The sequence below is a fragment of the Chinchilla lanigera genome, unplaced genomic scaffold (assembly GCF_000276665.1).
Source record: "Chinchilla lanigera isolate Chin_1 unplaced genomic scaffold, ChiLan1.0 scaffold00117, whole genome shotgun sequence".
NCBI lineage: Eukaryota > Metazoa > Chordata > Mammalia > Rodentia > Chinchillidae > Chinchilla > Chinchilla lanigera.
Window position 1 is genome coordinate 3239867 of NW_004955518.1, and position 20915 is coordinate 3260781.

At 38.0% G+C, this 20915-nt stretch overlaps 1 protein-coding gene across 2 annotated transcripts in view; it reads left to right on the forward strand.

The window, feature by feature from the left end:
• Cog3 (component of oligomeric golgi complex 3) overlaps positions 1-20915 on the forward strand; it is a 64329-nt gene that overhangs the window by 28138 nt on the left and 15276 nt on the right. The window contains exons 13-19 of one of the 2 annotated variants that reach the window (XM_005409086.2): positions 1334-1494; positions 3633-3738; positions 7502-7632; positions 10399-10488; positions 13112-13232; positions 15881-15969; positions 16079-16213. In XM_005409086.2, coding sequence (XP_005409143.1) covers positions 1334-1494; positions 3633-3738; positions 7502-7632; positions 10399-10488; positions 13112-13232; positions 15881-15969; positions 16079-16213 — 833 coding nt within the window. The remainder of the gene's footprint in view (positions 1-1333; positions 1495-3632; positions 3739-7501; positions 7633-10398; positions 10489-13111; positions 13233-15880; positions 15970-16078; positions 16214-20915) is intronic. The other variant, XM_005409087.2, reaches the window with a different exon arrangement.

A 20915-nucleotide genomic window follows, 5' to 3' on the forward strand; every position in this document is an offset into this window, starting at 1 on the left:
AAAAAAAAAAAAAAAAAAAAGAATTTTAAAGTCTGGGCAAAATTAGTTATAAAATAGTTAGGTACTTTTTATTTTGGCATCCAAAATCCAGAGAGAATTGGCCGTTAGTTTTGAGTTAGACATTTGTAGTGGAGTGTTACTGGAGTACATAAAGTAATTGAATATATGACATACTTTTGATTAACAGTCAGGGATTATTTTAGCTTACTTAATAATTATGGTAGATAATTTTTGAAATTACAAATAAAAGCCTCTGGAATAGCTCTGCTTTATTTGTCTGATCAGTTCTTCACTATTGGTTCAGTTATAGAAAATACGATTTTCCTAAGGATATATTAGGTCCTTTAAAAAAATACAAGATTGGGCATATTCAGGGTGGTATCAGCTCCCCATGATGAATATAATTATTATGTACTGCAAACATTTACTCATAAAAGTTTAAAAAAATACTCTTCAGATAATCATTTTGCAGGCAGAATTTATTGTTTTCCTCTTGGTTTTCATTGCTGGACACTACTATAAGTGTGTTACTCTTCAAACCTGTTCATGCTCCCGGTACGAGAGAAAAACCAAAAAAAAAAACAAACAAAAAAAAACCTGTTCATGCTACATTTTGTTACTACGTTGTCTCACATACAATGCTTCTGAATGTAAGATAATCTCTGCATTACTATGAGTGGCTTATGTTATTACATAGTGTCTTCAACCCCCTGTCCCTTAGAAAGATGTCACTGAATTACTGGTGTGTCTTAACATCAGTGGCATCTTCGAAATGAGTAAGTACTATAGAAACTCATGTTTCATTTTTTTACCTTTTTTCTTTGTGGAAATGTTAACAAATCATTTAGTATCTGTAGGACTCAATTTATTTGTAAAATGGGGATGGTACTAAATTAAGCTGCCTTAATTATCTCTCAGGATAGGTCTGGAACTGTATGAAATAACTTCTAGAGAGCACAAAGCTCTCTTAAAATTCAGATTCAGTATTTATATTAATAGAAGTAGTTTTGCAGAGTCCTAGGAAGGAGGTGTAAGGACCAATTTATTTTCTAATTTTAAATTGAAATTGAAAGACTATCTTTTTTTTCCTTTTCCCATACTGAGGATTAACCCCAGGGCTTTACACAAGCTAGGCAATTAACTTTACCACTGAGCTACATCTCTAGCCTCTGAGAGACATTTATTCAACTTTTTCTAAGATCATCGAATCATGTTGAAATAAGAGTGTAGTCACAGTCTCTGAAGCAAAGGTGGTTAAAGTAATATCTTTGCTTGTTTATACGAAGGTAATTTCCCATGTCTAAAAGGATGGATGCTTGCATTTTTTTTTTAGCTGAACAACTAGGGGCATTTGCAGCTGGAGCAAAGCAGATGTTGGAAGATGTACAAGAGCGGCTTGTGTATCGAACCCATATCTATATTCAGACAGACATCACAGGCTACAAACCAGCTCCCGGCGACCTAGCATATCCTGATAAGTTAGTCATGATGGAGGTAGGGTCTTCATATTTCATCTCCTTCTTACCCCTGTTACTCCTGTACAAATTTTGAGTATATTATATCAGCTAAAATAGGATTTTTCTTTTTAATTCTTGGTAAAAAAAATAGAATCAAAATAAATTCTTCATAAAAGTCATAGGATATAAAATTTTTAAAAACATTGAAGAGATTAATTTGTCTTTCAGTTATGGTTTTAAAACATTCTATTTAGTTCTCAGTCCTTGCTAGGAAGTATACATTCTTAATTTTTAAATTCAATTTATGCTTTGACTTCTCTTTTTTTTTTGTAAATGGCATAGGGCACGGCTTGAAGCTGGGTGTAGTGGCACTCTGGGAGAGGCTGAAGAAGAATTACAACTTTGAGCTTAGTCGATTTAGTGACTTGGTGAAATCCTGCCACAAAATAGAGGAGGGCTTGGAATGTAGATCAGTGTGAAGGCCTTGGGTTTCATCCCTAGTACTGCAAAAAAAAAGAAAAAATGTGGTGAGAGTTAGTAACACAGGAGCCACTGCAGTTGATGGTGGTTCTGTAACCCTGTGACATGCTGTCTCAGAACTCTGGAGGCTGTCTCCTCACAATTACACAGCATTGATACCCAGCTTTGGTTTGAAGGGTTATGTTATCTCATTGATCGTTCAGTTCCATACATTACTTTGTTTTCTTTGAATTTTGGAGAGAGGTTAAAGAATTCCTGGATAGTAGTATGACAGGACCTACAGCATTTTTGGGCATTTCACTGTGTTTGTCAGGCTAGCCTTGAACTCAAGATTCTGTCTTGGAGTCTTAAGTAGCAGAAATTACAGGTGTGTACCACCATGCCCAGCTAGCACTTTTTCAGTGGAAATTTTCAAATATAAGCAAAGGGTTAGTATAAAGAATACTTATATACAATTACTTCAGCCTCAATATGGCCAGTCTTGTTTACTTATACCTCCTTACTCTTTCTTATCCCATTAATTATCTTAGAGCAAGTTTCAAACATTAACATCTGTAAATACTTTAGTAGGTAACTCTGAAAGGTTGGGGTTTTTTATTTTTAATATAACTATAATTATCACACCTTAAAACATGACAGTTCCTTAATATCATCACATAGCCAGTTGAATCTATTCCTTTCGGATTCACCAGTGTTAATGTTTTGTCACACTTACCTCTTTGTGTTTATTTTGTTGCTGAATCAGTTGAGAGTAAGTTGAAGATACCTTGATACTTCACTCTAGTATATTTTAGTTTTTATTCTAAGAATAAATTTCCCACGTAGCCCAATATCATTTTTACATGTAATTTTTTTCTTTTTCTTTTTTTTTTTTTGAGGCAGGGTCTTATTGTGTAGTACAGGCTGGCCTTCAGCTTACTTATGTAGCCCAGGCTGGCCTGGAACTCCCAGTGATCTTCCTGCCTCACTCTGCTCAGTGCTGGGATTACAGACATATGTCACTATGCCTGGCTGCAGCTAATAAAATTAACATCAATTCAACAATATTTTTTACATACAGTCCTATTCAGATTTCAGTAGTTGTCCTTCATATGACTTTTTTGGGTGGGGGTGGGGGAATTACTGGGAATTGAAGTCAGGACTTCACACTGCCAGGCAGGTGCTGGGCCACTGAGCTATATGCCCAGTCCCACATGTCTTTTATAACTGGACCAAAAACTTTTAAAAGTCTGATCCAATCAAGTTTATTGTTACATTTAATTTTTATATCTCTTTAATCTCTGAGTCAAACTAAGACTCCTTCCTCCCGGTCTCCACTTTGTTTTTTGTTTTTATAATGTTGACTTTTTTGGAGAGACCAGGCTGGGTTTATTATAAAATGTTGCCACATTACAGATTTGATTGTACCCTGTTCCTTAGATTCAGGTTAATTTTTTTTTTTTTTTTTTGTAAAAGTACTAGATAGTTGATGTATACTTCTTACTTGATTACCTCAAAGGCGTATAATGTCAGGTTGTTCCACAAAAATTAAGGTAGTGATTATAAAAGTATATTTTTCCCTTTGTAATTAGTAAGTCCTTAAGTAGGATTGTGCTTTGATTTTGTATGAATTCCCCACCATCTTTTCAGCCAGTTCGTATTGCCAAATACTGCTGAAAACTGTACTTTAATGTTCCTTCTGATTTTTCTATGCAGCAAATTGCACAGAGTTTGAAAGATGACCAGAAGAAGTTACCTTCAGAAGCTTCATTTTCAGATGTTCAATTAGAAGAAGCAGAGTCTGATAGTCTAACAAAATCTGGTATGTTATGAGGTCTTTACTTCCAGCACTTACTCATTTCATATCTTTATTAAAGACTTGTGTCCAAGGCATGAAAGACAGCTTCTGCCTTTGAAGCCCACGCATGAGGGGAGATTGATAAACCTTAGGTGTGACCCAGTGGTGAGCGAGCTGCTGAGAGGAAGCACAGGGTGCTCTTGGACCATGGCGGATCTCCTAGGGCGTGGACACTGTGAAGGGAAGGCTCTCTGAGTGTGGGAATTGGGGTCCATGTGAGGCATGGCATCTGAAAGCTGGAGTGGGTAGGAGTGTGAGAGAATCAGATGAAGTGAGGTTGCTTTAGGTAGCTGGAGAAGCGTGCAGGAAGGCACATGGGAGTGGAAGACGATGGCTTCTTTGGAAAATGCTGTGGCTTTGTGTGTTTGGGCACAGGTAGGTATATGTGAGGAAGGCACAAGTGAGGCAGGCCAGATGGGGATCAATACTGTGTCATGATCTAAGGGCCTTTGAACTTTTAGCTAGTATATTGTATCAGGGTGATTATGCCATCAGATTTGCACTTTATAAATGTATTGAAGGCTGGGATGGAACTAAAACATTTTTGGCAGATAAATAGGATAGCTTGGACTTTTTAAGGAACAAAATTGTTCAAGAATCACTCATGGAAGTTGGGTGTGGTGGCACACACCTGTAATCCCAGCACTCAGGAGGCTGAGGCAGAAGGATCGCCATGAGTTTGAGGCCAGCCTGGACTACATAGAGAGTTCAGGGCAAGCCTGAACTACAAAGCTAGACCCTGTCTCAAAAATAAAAAAACAAAACAACATAAAAACCCCCAAACTCAAGAAACACTCATAGGTGGCCTAGATAACAAACTAAATGGTAGGTAAGGTGTCTCTGTTCCCCCAACTCTAAGGTGAGAGATACCACAACTCGGCTCCTCTTGGGTCTTACTATGACTTCATGAGCTTTAAAGAGCCCCAGCTTCCCCCAAACCCCTGGATTTATAGCACAATTAGGTAATCTGAGTCAGCTCTATAAACCGTAGGTACCCCAAATCCAGACTGCCAAGTAGCCATCTGACAGTCATTTTGTCACACTCTCCCTGTAGGAGGGAGACCCACAGTGGGTTTAAATTCCTTCCTCTGCAGTAGAATGTTTGCCATGTCCTAGTACACTGGTCCTAGCAAACCTCTTTAAGAGTTCATGGACAGATCAGAGTATATCCTGGTCTTGTGGACCTCACCTTTTATGTTTTCTCTTTCTCAAGTAAAGCCTATTCTTAACACTTGCTGGGCATTGCAATGAGGAAGAGTTGGGCAAACTGGAAAAATTGGTTAGGAGGCGGTTGTGTTTTTCCCTTTGAAAGGTACAGGTGGTGTGAACCAGGATGTTGAGAGGATGAAGTGTAGAGATGAAGCACAGCGTTAGAAATTTGGGTCAGCAGGATCTGGTCACACACTAAATGTGAGGGCCAAGGAAGAGTGAGTAAGGTCAGTGTGGGACAGCTGAGAGGATCTGTGTTGGATGGATTTAGAGCTGTGCTGTCCAGTGCGGTAGCTACCTGCAGCTGAGCGCGTGGCTGGTTGGTCTGAATGGGCGTTAGTGTGTAAAGTATGCCAGAAGTGTGAAGTCCACACCAGATTTCAAAGACATGCTATGAAATAAAGAACAGGGACTATTTTATTAGTAGTTTCTATATTGGTTACTTTTTTCCTGGTTCTCAGGTTATTTTGGAAATGAAAGAACGAGAGCCCTGTAAAAGGATGTTACGTGATGTGAGTTCTTTGTGTGGAGTGAAGTATCCCTGGCGGAGGGGCCATTTTGTGAAGGTTGTGATGCTTGAAAGCATCAAAAGCATCTGTAGAGAAGTGAGGGGAGGGAGGCCCTGAGGGTGGTGGAGGAGAAAGCACTGCGGCTCTGTTCTCCACAAGGGGCAGCAGGAGACACATGGGTTTGATGGTGTGCTGGGGAAATAAACTTTCCTGTCAGCAGTTAAACTGGGCAGTGAAAACATGAGCTAACAAGTTGACTTCTAGCTTCAAAGCTTTCAAACATTTTTTATTTTTCATTAAATGTTGTTGGGAGTACTTTTTTTTATTTCAAAGGAAACATTCTGCAGATAACAAAATTTTTAGCAAGACTAGATGCTTAATGTAAATATTCTTTGATATAATTTGTTTTATATTTTTAAGAGACTTTATATAGAGAATAAATCTTAAAGTGAGGTTTTATGGAAGAGATTTAAAAATTACTCAATACCGATAAAATAGCTTATAAAACTCTAATGTGAAAGCACTAATTCACAACATTTTCCTCATTTCTTTCCCCTGATACTATGCCATATGGCCTCCAAGCCTTCTTTTAAGCATACAAATCTAGAACTTATTTTAAAAAGGAGCTATTTGTTTTGTAACTTATTACTGGTATATCATGGAAAATTTTAGTTCTTTTTTTTATTGAAGAAATTGCAAATATATAGACAAGTGAAAAGAAGGACAAAAAGAAAAATGACCATCTCTGCCTAACTATGTGGACTCAGGACCTCAGTATTTTATCCTATTATACACAATGTCACTTTCTCATTGCGGGGACAAAATACCTACCTAGCGCGTGCAACCTAAAGAAGTTGAGGTTTACTCTGGCTCATGTGCTCTGTCCATGGTCCGCTGGGCAAGGCAGAAACTTGGTGGAAGGGTGCAGACAGCTGCCTGTCCCACGGCGTCCAGGAAGCAAGAAGAGAAGGGAGGAGCCGAGGAGAGAGAAGTGCCTTCAGATCATGCCTCATGTGACCCACCTCTTCTGACCACGTTGCACTTCCTGACAGCATGTTCACCTGCTGTACTCAGCAATAGATAATCCACTGATGAATCTAGTGTCCGCGTGATCCATTCACCTTACCGCATACATGAGACTTTCAGGGGAACATTCTAGATCTAAACCATAGTGTGTGTACACACACAGACACACACATACACACTTTTTAACCAATCATTTTAAAGTGAATTATTGATATAATTGACACTTCAGCTTTGACTAGTTCAGCATCTCTCCAAAAATGACATCTTACATAACCATAAATTGTTTCTGCACTAAAAGTTTAATGAAGTTTCTTAATGTTCTCTAATACTCAATCCATATTTCAGTTTTACCTCTTGTACCAGAGATTTATACCAGGTCCATTTTTGTGGTTAATTTGCCACCTGGTCGTAGATGTCTGTGATTGTCCTTCCTTTACAAAGGTGGCTGTTCCGTGGTGCCCCCTACCTGCTGTTCCTCACGTTCAGCAGTGGCTGCCTTTTGACTGTTCAGGGCTTGGGGAGCCAGCTCTTTTCACTTGTGACTTGAGTGTGCTAAGTAAGCCTGTCCATGATACAACTCAGCATGGAAGGGGACAAGCCAGCTTTGGTTAATCTTCCCATTAAACATTGCTTTGTTTTCTTGTCCCTCCCTACCTCCATTGCCTCCCATTTGCTTCCACCTGACTACATACAGTTCTGTCTCCTCGAATCTTTGAGTCTGCTGTTCATTTCATAAAGATTGTTGACCCTAGTTTGGGAAAAGCAGTTTGGGTTGAACATGTATATAAGGCTGGAATGTATATGTGTTCTTACTTGCGTTAAATCTCACCTTAGCTTTCTAAGGGTATTCTTGATTAAAGATAAGATTAGAAAAAATTGGTGTCGTATTTATAGTTAATGAGAAAATACAGTTTATAGCTACCATATAATTTTTTAAAGATGGATATCCACATGCCTGAAGTGTGCAATCTTTTTCATTTGAGTTTTAGGTTCGACAGAATCCCTCAATCCTAGACCACAAGCCACAATTTCTCCAGCAGATCTTCATGGAATGTGGTACCCTACAGTTCGAAGAACTCTTGTCTGTCTCTCCAAATTATACAGATGCATAGATGTATGTGTAAATTCTTATATCTTTACTGTGAATTGCTTACTCTTTCACTTGGAATGTATATTTTTTTTATTTTAAAGAGAAAAGAACAAAAAACCATAAAAATAATAGAGAATTCCAAAAGAAAGATGATAGGAAATCAACAATGGTTGTTATGTTATATATTGTTATCTTCAAAGAAGTTGCTCACATTATCAGATATAGGCATGCAATATTAATCAATTAAACATTAATTGGTCCTTTTTTTTTAATTGGTCCTTTCAATAAATCATTAGAAATTAGTAGAATTGTCCTAGCTATCTTGTATGTATGTATGTGTGTGTGTGTATACACATTTTTTTTTCCACTTTCTTTTTCCTTTTCTCCTTTCCCTCATCCCAGTTGTTCTTTCCTTTTGAGCAGTTTCTTTAACTCAGAATATGTTTAAAGTTTATTTTAAGATGTTGATATAGTATTTTGCTTGATATTGTTAGAATCATGGTTGCTAGGTATGGAGGTAACTTGAAGGTCAAGCTTCTTAAGGATTCCTAAACTGAGCATTCCATAGACTCTTGGAATTCATTAAGGGGCTTTGGAGGGTCTCTGGACACTTTGAAATGGTGGCACATTCTGTATATAACTTGTATTGTGCCTTTCTAAGGAGAAGAACTTCAGCTTTCATTACTTCTCAAAGGAGTCTGTGACCACAAATAAGTTTAAAACAATTGATTAATTTGTCTGCTGCCTTAGTTTGTAGAGGAGAAGAGATGCAGGAAGAGATGTGACACTTAGATGTCACATAGATATAATTTACATTTAGTATTAAATGCTGTAATCTAGCTTTGCACTCAATTTGAATCCACATCCTCAACAAGCAGTGTTAAGATAACGTGTTTCTAGTCTTGGAGTAAGTTTAGTTTGCTGAAGTTAGCAGTACTTGTTTTTCAGGACCAATTTAGACTGGATTGATCTCAGGGAACTGTTATTTTAAACACTCTGGCTTAGTGATCCAGTTGTCATTCCCCTGTAATAGCACATTTGTTTACAAACTTATCATCACTGGTTTGATTCCAAACCAAAATAGTTACAAAACTTGGTCAGTTTAGTTCATTCTTTCCAACTGCACAGAGAAATAGAGAGGGAAATGATTAAATATAGCACTCATGTAATGACTTATCCACCTACCAGTTTTTGAGAGTATAGTTTAAAAGGAATATGGTTGCCTTCGTACCACATACTGGTATTCCATACTGCAGAGTCCTAGGACCCAAGAAGATTACAGTTTTGTAGTTTCAATCATGTCCAAACTATTCCAATTTATACTGCATAGTTGATGAGCTCTTTTTGAGAAGTTTGGACATTTGGCATTTCTTCCTTCCCAGGTTCCCCACTGGGTATATTAAAGAGTAGCATACTAGGATTCAGAAATTTCCTGCAGTAGAGCCAGAATCCCAAGGAAAATGTGCAGGAGGCATATTCCACTGAACACCCTTTGTTCCAATAGACCTTAGTGAAGGAAGCCTCTGAGGGAGCTTTAACAGGACTTTCGCAAAGTAGTAAGTAGGCTGCAGGGGTCATTCTGCCTGTTTTTGTTTTGTGCCTCGGGCTTGTTCTTTTTTCACCTAGCTGTCTTTCAAGTCTTAAAGGTTCATGTGTACGGCTCTTCATTATGGTTTTATTTAAAACAGAAAAAAGCTGAAATTATATAAAGATTTCAGGGGGTTGACAAGATACTAGTAAACTAAATTTCTAGGAAATATTAGTAAACCTTTTTCAGTCTTACTGATCAAAGGTAAAGAAAGTCGAATCCAATGAAAAACACCGGTAAGACTGAGCTGGGGAGGAAGATGGTCTTGGTCTGAGCTGCCCATCTTTAACCTTCCTGGACAAGATCAGTGGGAGGTAACTCTAACCCCCTTCAGATAGTAGCTTTGACATAGGGGAGAGAACACAAAGAGTAAGATCAAGCAGGAGACCAGCGCCAGGACTGCAGCCTGGCAGTAAATGTCTTGCTTATTTCCACCCATGTCGCAGGTGGAGTGAGGGCAGGAGGGGAGCAGAGGGACCGGTGGGAGTCTCTGCCCCGTGAACGTGTCATGCCTCTGGATGACGCCGAAGTGGCAAGATGGGGATTCATACTTCATGTACCATTTTGTAACTTTTTTCTATTGATGATATTTTCTATTACTTTATAATATGTAACTTCTTACAAGTATCTCACTGCCTCCTTCAGCATTCTTGTATTCATGCACAGTATTTGGTAATTTAGTTTACTAGTATTTTGTCAGCCCCCCATCATCGAATACACATTTTTCTGTTTTAAGTAAAACCATAGTGAAGAGCCCGTTACATGAACCCTGAAGTGCCTTAATAAGTACTTATCTGGGTTAAATTTTTATAAAAGGATTTTCTGAGGGTTTTACAGCTTTAGAGCTTTATTTATTTATTTTTAGAGCTTTAAAACACAGCCCGACAACATGACATCAGGCTAGGGTGAGGGCTGCATGAGGTCAGAACTCTGTGCCTCTTGGCCCCTGTATTTTGCAGCATCTAATGCAGTGCCCAGCATGCAGTAGTGCTGGTGCATATGTACTGAAGGGGCACACAGGAATTTGCAGACATGAATGTGTCTGTGTTGGTTTAGAAAGATTGGAGGGGAATAAAGAGCTCCAGGAGGATGGTACAGTAATAGGTAACCCTATGATGAAGGCAAGTAAGCAGTATTAGCACAGCTTGGCCTCTTTGTTTTTTTGATGTGCCACAGGTTGATTTTCTCTTTTATTCCACCAGAGGGCCGTGTTCCAAGGGTTATCACAGGAAGCATTGTCAGCCTGCATTCAGTCCTTACTTGGAGCATCAGAGTCTATCAGCAAAAACAAGGTGTGATGAAGTGTTAGGTGAAATTTCAATGCCTATAATAATATTGTGTAATATAGTACTCACTACAGGTACAAAAATGTAAGGCCGTTTTGGCAGTAAGGTTTATTTTTGATTGTATTTTGAGGCCCTTTGAGAGAATCTGGTATTTCACTGTAGTCCTTAATAGAGATAGCACTGAGAAAGGCAGATTACTAAAATACCAAAAGTAAATTTTATAGAGTTAAAGTTCCTTGTCATTGCTTTATCAGCTGAGGAAATGATACTGCTCTTGCCCTGGAACACCAAGAAAGCATTTTCAAGGAAACTTAGCCATATAATCATTCCTACAAGGTTGTTTTAAGTAGTGTCATGGCCTCATCTGAATTAAATCAGCCCATTCGTTTTGAAGAGACGGTTGTGGCCCTTGGATTGTATGATAAGAAGTAATTGCCATGCCAACATGTTTTAAAATTTTTAATCAGGATGAGACCTGGGAGAGGCTACTGGTATGACTTTCTCCCATGCTCCTAGGATTCTTTTTGTTTTAATTAGGGTGGTCAATAGTATTGCTTTGCTTAATTCCCTGTTAAAATGCCTGTTTCCTGCAGGAAGGGAGCTATAGAAACTATTTTCACCCAAAATTTTATTCCTACTCAAAGTATTCAAAGTCAGTGACTTCTGGGTTTCTAAAGTTGATTTCTAATTTAAAGGCTTTAGATATTTTTCAAAATAAAAAGTCTTTCCATAAAAGAATTTAGTATCTTGTTGCCAAAAAAACTCTACCTTTGTGACCTCCCATTAATGGAACAGAGAGTTGAAATTTATTGACTAAAAGATGATAGAAAATAAAGTTATAGATAGGTGGTTTTAAGTTTTAAGTATATTGACAAGCCTGACCTCTTGCATTTATTATAATAGTTGAAATTAAGAACTGTGTCTTAACATTAGAGAAATAGTTAAGTAAATTGGGGCATATCCCATATGGTAGAATATTTTATTACATTAAAAAAAATGAGACAACATTTAACTTTGATAAGGCAAAAAAAAAGATATGTCCGATACACAGTATGACTTATGTAATAAAAAATGCATTGAAGCAAATTCGGGACTGTGAAAGCTTTGGGTGACTTTTGCTTCATTCCCTACACATTTCTTTATTTTCAAGATTTTCGACAGTGAAGAGTGACTTAATTTAAAAACTTTATGTGATTATGTCCTTTTGTCCTCTATTTTAAGCCTTTTGATTATCCAGTCTTCTGTCCTGATTATCCATAGGCCATCTCTTTTATCTAATTCTATTTGCTACATATTACAAGGAATGAAAGTACATGTGGAAGTCCTTGGTTTGGTAAGCACTAGCTTAGTTAGTTGAAAATGCTTTCTTGGCTTTCCAGGATAAGAGCAGTATCAACAAACTCATTGTTGAGTTTATGTACTTCTGCCTTTTAACTTTTAAAAAGTGACTAATAAGCAAAAGTGACTAATAAAAAAAAGACTAAAGAAAATGGCTTAATGTCTTAGAGCATTTTTCTAGTTTAAGGGAAGAAATTATTCTAACATAGTTAAATTGAGCTGCTAGTCTTCCACTAAATTAGCATAATACAATCTACTGGGTTAAAACAACTTTAATAAAATAAATCTACATGATGCTATTTTTGACATCAGAGTTCTTTTAAAAACAGAGCAAGCACTAAGATGTGTGTAGCATTTTGTACTTTCTTGATGCTCTGTGTTCCAGAGTGTACAGTTGAATTTCCATTATAAAAGTCTTACTTATACTGATTATGTTTATTAGAAGTAAAAGGTGAGAGAAGTGGTCCTTTGTTTAAAAACCCCTTTGAAATTTGTGTTGCGTACTGAAGAATAGCTATCTTTTTCTAATGTCATATAAAAATTACATTAGAAATATTCTCAGAATAAGATTAAATCTTGAGATTAAATCTTCTCAAGAAGGAGCAAATAACAGCCCTGCATTTGTAAGTATACAGACTCCTGTAGAAACTATGACTACTTAGTTAGATAAGGTTGGCTTTGAGAACTAAGCTCACCAATCACATGTCTCTTGTAGATGATAGGGTCCAAGAGGGCAAAAGGACACCCAGGACTCAGGGATGTAGGCAGTCTCTCCTCTATTTATAATCCAGAATGGTGACCCCCAAACCATTTTACATTTGGAGGTTCCTTTTGTACTTTTGTGTAAATAGGAGTCTGATGTTCTGGTTATTGAAATCACTTTGACCAAATAGTGAAAGCTGTATTTCTGAAGAGAAAGTAACAAGCCATGAGAGGGCAAAATTATGTTCATGTTGGGAGCTTTTGTGTACCTTCTGCTCTATATTGTTAGTTTGCGGCATCTTTTCTACTTTTGCAGCAAGTTAAAATCAGTTTGACTTCTCTTCTGACAGCCTTTTTGTCTGATGTACTTTTTTGGATTTTCTAAGTAGAGCAAGTAATAGTTAAGCAAGATTCCCCCCCCCCCCCCATAATTCTAACATGGGTGATATGGGGAGAGTTCATTGCACAGCAAGAGTGTTGGCATGATAAAGTGTAAGTTTAGATAGATTAATGTTGACTAATATGTGTTTTATATGCTCCTGTTTTGATTTAATCTGTGGTAATATCATTTCTCTGTTTTACAATTTAGACTCAGATTGATGGACAGCTTTTCTTAATTAAGCACCTTCTGATTCTTCGTGAACAAATTGCTCCATTTCACACTGAATTCACCATTAAGGAAATTTCCCTGGACCTCAAGAAAACTAGAGGTACTTTCTTGTCCTGGCTGGCACATTTGGGTGTGTTTGACTTGTCCAAATGTGTCAGCACAGGTTGTAGGTTTATTTTATGTTCATCTGCAATGTTTTTGCATGCTTTGCTTACTAAATATGTTACTTGTTCATACTAAGCTGAGCTGTCAGTATACTAATTACTTCTAACTTGCTATGTTTTCTTTATGAAGAGAACTGTGTTATTGTTGTTTTTGAGAAAGGGTCTCACTGTATAGTTGAGGCTGGCCTTGAACTCACTATGTAGCCCAGGTTGGCCTTTTACTCCTATTAATCATCCTGCCTGAGCTTCCTGAGTGCTGGGGAAGAGAATTGTACTGTATTGAGCCTTTTAATTTGTAATATAGTATTAACTCTCTTGGATTCTACCACATGTTACCATAAGCAGTTACAAAATGAAAAATCAATATAATAGCTACTTAGTACTAAGTAGTGTATGTCAGTGAATTCGTATGATTTTAAATACTGAGTTGAATTTGTCAGTTTATGAATGTTTGGGAATCCAAAGTAGATTGGGAGGAGTACTCACCTAAGATCTGAGAGTTGGATTTTGTTTCTGTCCCACTGTTTCCTGGCTTGTGTCAGAGTTTAATGGGTGTTTCAGCTTCCCTACTGAACCTTTCTTCTACGTAAAATGAGCTGTTGGACTTGCTGGAACACCTTCACAGGTTACTTCATTAGGAGTGAAAATACCTGTTAAAATGCTTTGTAAGTTTCAGTTGCTTAAATAAACTTAAGTTGTGTTAATGTTAAATTGGCTGGTTAACAAATCATATAGATAGGGTCTTTAAATTGGTAATAAATACTGACTTACCTTGGGAAGGATAATTCAGCAATTCTAATGATTTGTCTCTGAGTTAACAGGAGATTGTTAAGAGATCAAAGTAGTTACTTTTTAAGCTGTTGATTGTAACCAATTAAAAATATACATAAAAACCACTTATTTAAAAATCACTTATTTGCCTTACTTAGAAATTTTTGTAAACTTCTGTCTTTCCCTAATTACTTCCAAGAGATTTAAGCTCTTATGCCTTAGGCCATCCATTGATGTAATGAATTCACTTCTCTCTTATTTATTGGGGTAATTGAGAACAGTCACTGAAATTACTTTCTGTGTTCTGTGATTCAGAGCAATGCCAAATACAGAATGTCCAAAGGTAGCAGGTTGTTAGTGCCCTCACCACTTTGCTCATGGGCTTGCTTTGACTGGCTGAGACTCACGGTGGCCTTCTGAGAGTCATATTAAACAGTTCTTTCCCCCCCTATGGCTCTCTCTTGTTCATTTCAAAAAATATTGATTTTTTAGATCTTGTGTGTGTTATTTGTGTACTTTGTCATTTTTTAAAAAAAAAAAAAACAGAAGCCAGATTTCCCAGCTTTTGCCTTTATAGAATGCTTGCTTTCTTTTTTGTTTTTGGGGGTGGTACTGAGGATTAAACGCAGAGCCTTTGCGCTGAGCTACATTCCCTGCCCTTTTTATTTTTATTATGAGACAGAGTCTAACGAAGTTGCCCAGCCTGGCCTTCAACTTGTGATCCTCCTGCTTCAGCCACCTGAGCTGCTGAACAAAGCATAATTTTTAAAGAGCATCATCTCATCAGAGTTGCTGTCTCCCAGCTATTCCCCTTGATTTCTTTCTTTATTTTTAGTACGAGGTGTAGGAACAGTGGCTGTCTTATTCTGGACTGCTGATTGATAGTCCTTTATTTAAGTGGTGGATAGAGCAGGGTTGAGCATAAGATTTTGACAAAATTTGTTTTATAGTATATTTTCTCCCAAATATTATGATGCTTATGTAATCCATCCAGATGGTGATTTGAATCTTTTTATTGCAGATAGAATCTTTCAGGCATTTCATAGAAAAGATATAGTGGACACAGAGTTTCATTAGAGCTTTACTTTGAATATTGAGTCTGATAGAGAAGCTCTTTTTCATTAATGCTGGGGCTGAGGTGGTATTATTGTAGCGTGTGTGTGCAAAACCAGGATTAGAAATCTTCCACGCTTTGCTTTCTCTAGTGTGGCAAAGCAAAGCAAAGAAATGATCTTTTTTAAACTCTCACTTAATACTTGCTACTTTCACTTTTAAGCCTTTTAACCTCTTACAACTAATATTTTATCATATTGCATTTGAACATCAATGAAACCTCAGTTAGTATTTTGCATAGATTCTAGTTAGTCTGGAGGTTAAGGGATAAATATGTCCTCTTGGTGTTTTCTTCCTGGCTGACACATTAGTTTATTCACTCTGCTTTAAGTGAATAAATTTTTATGCCAGCTAGGATCTTAACAAAAAAGCAGGGTAAGTATATAAATATTTTCTTAAAATCTGCTTAACATCCTAAAAGTAAAGTACTGAAATTTTACAATATTGAGTACCATTTATTAATTTTCTTCTTTTCTGTAAGTGGATTGTTGAGATTAGTAGTCATTTTGCAGTTCTGACCTCCAGAAAGTACCTGTGCTGCAGCCATCACTGGCACTCGTGTCACCCTCAGCCATTTATGAAGCTGAGCTGGTGGAGATGCGTGCCTCTGGCCTGGGGCAGTAGTGAGCTAGTGTTTGTTACACAAGAGTTCTCTGTTGAAACTGTACATGTTCACTGGATGAGTAATTTTGTTTCACAGATGCAGCATTTAAAATCCTGAACCCTATGACTGTTCCAAGATTTTTTAGGCTGAATAGCAACAATGCCTTGATAGAGTTCTTGTTGGAGGTGAGAAGGAGTCTGTTTCATTGGTGGTGGGAACTAAACAACATTCTTTACATGTCTGGTAATTTCTAGGCACATAAAAACAGGAGGAAATTGTTATCTTCTCTTTAAGGGTACTCCTGAGATAAGAGAACATTATCTCGACTCTAAGAAAGACGTAGACCGGCATCTGAAATCAGCCTGTGAGCAGTTTATTCAGCAGCAGAGCAAGCTGTTTGTAGAGCAGCTGGAGGAGTTCATGACAAAGGTATAGACCATGATGCCTGCTTGGTACAGTCATTTTGCATTCTTCCCTGGCTTGAATCACCCTCTAGGGGAAACTTGAGCAGAAGGGGACAGTTAGCCAAATCGTAATGATCCTAAGAAATCACTGAGTTTCCTATCACAGAAGCTTTTGTTTTGCAGATATGTAGATATGCTTAGATATGCTAGTTTTTTGAAGTGGAAGAGTACAAATACTGCAAAGCTGTTATAACTGACCTCTGGTTAGCTGTGTTTTGTTCTCCATGTTGCGAGTTCCTGCATTTGGGCTGGGTGTCTCCCACTCACCATCTCCTGGAACCTCACTTTCTCCTAGACCTGTACCATGCCAGCCATTCTTGTGTACCAGGAAGCTGTGTATGGGGAGCATGTTCAGGTTATTAGGAGATGGGGCTTTGAGACTGACAGTGTAGATGTGATTCTGATTCCCTGTCATTCACCCTTTATTGGTCCTTTGTTTATCTGTCCCCTTTCTGGGCTCCCTGTTGAGATGCTTCATTTTCTTTAATTCTTACCTCATTCCTTCCCCCAGAAAAATGCATCTCCATTTCTTAGACTGAGAAATGAAAGTTCTGCAGTGACTAAGTGTACATGAAGTAAAATTTTTACATCATTATTATTTGGTTCCTTTGTGATTTTTGATACAATTAATAGTCTTTCCTGAAAAAAAAAACAAAATAAGGCTTTTTTTTTTGGTACCAGGAATCGAGCTCTGGACCTTGCACTTGCTATAAGCAAGGCACTGTGCCACTGAGCTATATCCCCAGCCTCCAAAAAACAAAATAAGAACAATAATTTCCTGCCCCTGGTAAAATAGCCTTTTCCAAGTATCTGAACAGCCTGAGGGAGTGTAGTATGATTCTGAGTGTTGGGAGTAGAGGTATTTATGAAAACATTTAAGTCAAATTATTTTCCTTGGAACTTTAAAAACTATTGATACATTGTTTTAGAACTCCATCCTATTGAATATTGCTTGACACTCTTTTAAGTATGGCTTGCAATAGCAATAAAGCTTAGAGCTTGGAATCAGGAAAATGTGGTCATAGACTCCTGCTGCCACCTTCTCAGTGACATGAGGCAAGTCATCTCAAAGCCTTGGTGGGGTAGCTATAGCATCTCTCCCTACCTGAGGTTGTGATGAGGTTCAGCTAGTATTATATGTGTAAAAAGCTTTAATTGTAAAATGCTGCAGAAATGTTATAGTAAAATAGACAAATTTGAGGTGAAGATTTTGCTTTAGCAAAAAGAGTTTAAAACATTTTAAAGGAAGTATTATTTCAGTTTTATAACTAAGCTGAAATTTATGTCTTTCTGGTGAGACCAGTTTATGCTAAAAACTCAGACTTACATGTAAAATATACTCATTTTCCTTTAAGCAGTTAGGTATGTATTGCAAATTTATTTTTAATATTCCCTCTGAAATGTTATTAATTTCCTCAGTAACACTATAAGTTTTTCTTGATGTAGGGCACATAGTAGAATTTGACCTATAAATTTAATTTCCGTTCTCAAGGAGCCATAGCCTAGTGGGAAATCAAGATAGGAAGACCACATAAACATTAACATACACAGAACACTGCTGTCCGAAAACACTGGGTCTTTGTTCATCCCTGAAGCTTTAAAAAAGATGGGACTAATTAGGGAAAATCTTTTTCCCCCTGAGAACTGCCGTTTCTTCCTTGTCTTATCTCTACAAATCTGTGAAAACTATGAAGAAAATATTCCTTGAGGTTTGACTTGAAGATTATCTAGATAGAAAAACATAAATATACAAAGCTGTATGTTTTGCAAATAAACTCTCTAAGTATGTGTCATGATGAAATTGGTTAAATTCTGGAACAATATTAGGTAACTGTTAAAACTGATAGGCCTAGGAAAATGTTCAGAATATAAAATGGGAAAATAGTTTGTAGAACAGTGTTCTCATTTCTATAAATGTATATATGTGAGTATATTTAGTTTTTATACTGTAAACTATTTGGGATAATAGAAAGTGAATATGTTTTTCTTTCAGCAATTTTCTAATTAATCTCTAATCATATGTGTATTTTCCTTTTTAAAACTGCATCTCACAATGAAAAATAAATATAAGCTAGGCATGGTGGCTTACACCTATAATCCCAGCGCTCAGGAGGTTTGAGGCAGGAGAACTGCTGTGAGTTTGAGGCCAGCTTGGGTTACATAGTGAGTTCAAAGCTGTGTTCAACTACATAGTGAGAGCCTGTCTCAAAAAAAAAAGATATAAAGAAGAATTGAATGAGGTCTGTGATTGCACTTTGAGTGGCCCAGGTCTGGCTCCTGTGCACATCCTGAACTGACTAAGAAGCAGAACCAGGCGGGCTGCAACCTGCTCCCACCACCATGGTTCCCAGCTGAAACTCACGGAGAGAGCCACCTATTTCCCATCTACTTCCTGGGAGCAGAGCAGGTGACCCAGGACCCCGCCGCCATTACAGTCTGAGTCTCTGCCTTCCATGCATCCATGGCAGACAGGAATTCTTCACTCAGAAGCCCCAGGGATTGCTCTCACCGTGGTTCGCGTGTGGGCCCTCCCTGCACGGGCCCTGTGTGGAGTGAGCGGGTGCTCCAAGAACTGCTGGTCCCACAGTATGAGTCTGTGCTTTACTTGCGCCCAGACCCCCTGGGGCATTGCAGGCATGGGCAGTCTGAGATTGCTGCCCATCCGGCTTGCATCTGGTTCCTTTATGTGTCCTGAACTGACTGGACACACAGAATCAGGTGGTTCACAAACTGTCGACCCTGCAGTTTGTGTCTGGGTATTGCCTGTACCATGAACTGTCCGGGGACACAGGTCCTCTGGACCGGGATTGTCAAACCAGTGCAACCCAAATCTGGCCCGTGCACATGGCCTAAACTGTAAGGGGACACTGGATGAGATAGTCTGCCATCAGATGACACCAATGCCGATGTATGAGACCGTGGATAACTAGATACAAATCAGCAACTGCTGGAAAACCCCAGACTAAGTAGTGCTTCTCGGCAGACACTGAGGGACAAACCTGACCAAGAGGAAAGCTAGGGACACTAGCGGCCTTTGCTGTGCAGCCACTGAAGAGGGAAACTGAGCTTTCTGCATCCGGTGTCAAACATGACAAAATGAAGGACTAAAACATAATCCCAGAACTCCACCGCACTCAGAACAAGTCCAGGAGACATTGACATAGGAGAACTTGGTAAACACATGCCTGAAATAGCTGAAATGATTGCAATGGAAGTAAAGAAACAACTCCATAAGGCCATAGAAGAGATGAGATCAGAAATAATCTCTCAGGCAAAAAATGAAACGACAATAATAATGAAAGAAATGCTCAAAATGTCTGAAGAAGAAACACATAAGAAAATAGAAGAACAAAGGCAATGGATGGAAGCATTAAATGGAAAATACAGAAAGGACTTAGAACACATAAACCAGATTCAAAGAGACTTCCAGGAAAACAAAGCTTCCATTGAAAGCTGCCAAAACAGTTTGAATGAAGCTGAAGATAGAATGTCAGACTTTGAAGACAGCATGGCAGCTAGCAACCGTGAAAGAAAGGATCTCATAAAATCAACAAGGATCCATGAAAAGTCAATTCAGCAGCTGCAAGATGAGGCAAAGAGGAATAATGTATGACTGATCAGAGTCAATGAAATAGAAGGAGGCAACACAACTGACATGAAAAGAATATTTGCAGAAATAATAGCAGGAAATTTCCTAAGTATGGAAACAGAACCTGATATACAAGTAAATGAGGCATATAGAACTCCAACCAACAACAACCAAAATAAACTACACCGAGACATATAATAGTCGTTTCCAGATCTCCAGCAAAAGAACAGAATATTAAAAGCTGCTAGAGAAAAGAAACAGATTACCTATAAGGGAAAGCCCATCAGAATCACAGCAGACTTCTCAGCACAAACCATCCAATCAAGAAGAGCTTGGAGCGAAGTATTACAGGTCCTGAGACAGAAGAGCTTCCAACCAAGACTGATGCACCCTGCCAAACTATCTCTCAAATTCAATGGAGAAATAAAATATTTCCATGACAAAGAATAATTGAAGAACTTCATGAGTGCCAAACCAGCATTACAGAGAGTACTAAAAGATATTCTAGACAGAAAAATCTGACTGAAATTTCCAGAACAACAGTAGAAAGGAAACGTCAAGAAGAGCAAGCAAGTAAACAGGTAGAAAAAGTAGGAAGCCAGTGCAAGTAAATGACACGACAATGATAAATCAACAATATCAGTTATAACGATAAATGTAAATGGCCTCAATTCTCCAGTCAAAAGAAACAGACTGGCAGAGTGGATTAAAAAACAAAATCTAACGATATGCTGTATACAGGAAACATATTTTACTCAAAAGGAAATCCATAGACTAACAGTCAAAGGATGGAAAACAATCCTCCATGCAACAGGAACCCAGAAAAAACCAGGTGTAGCTATTTCTGTTTGCAGACAATGTAAACTTCAAATCGACAACAATGAAAAGAGATAAAGAAGGTCACTACATACTTCTCAGGGGAAAACTGCAAGAGGATGAGATAACAGTCATAAACATGTATGCACCAAATATCGGACCTCCAAATTATATGAGACAAATCTGAACAGGCATGAAAACCCATATAATTAAGAACACTGTTGTAACAGGGGACCTCAACACCCCATTGACACAAAGAGAT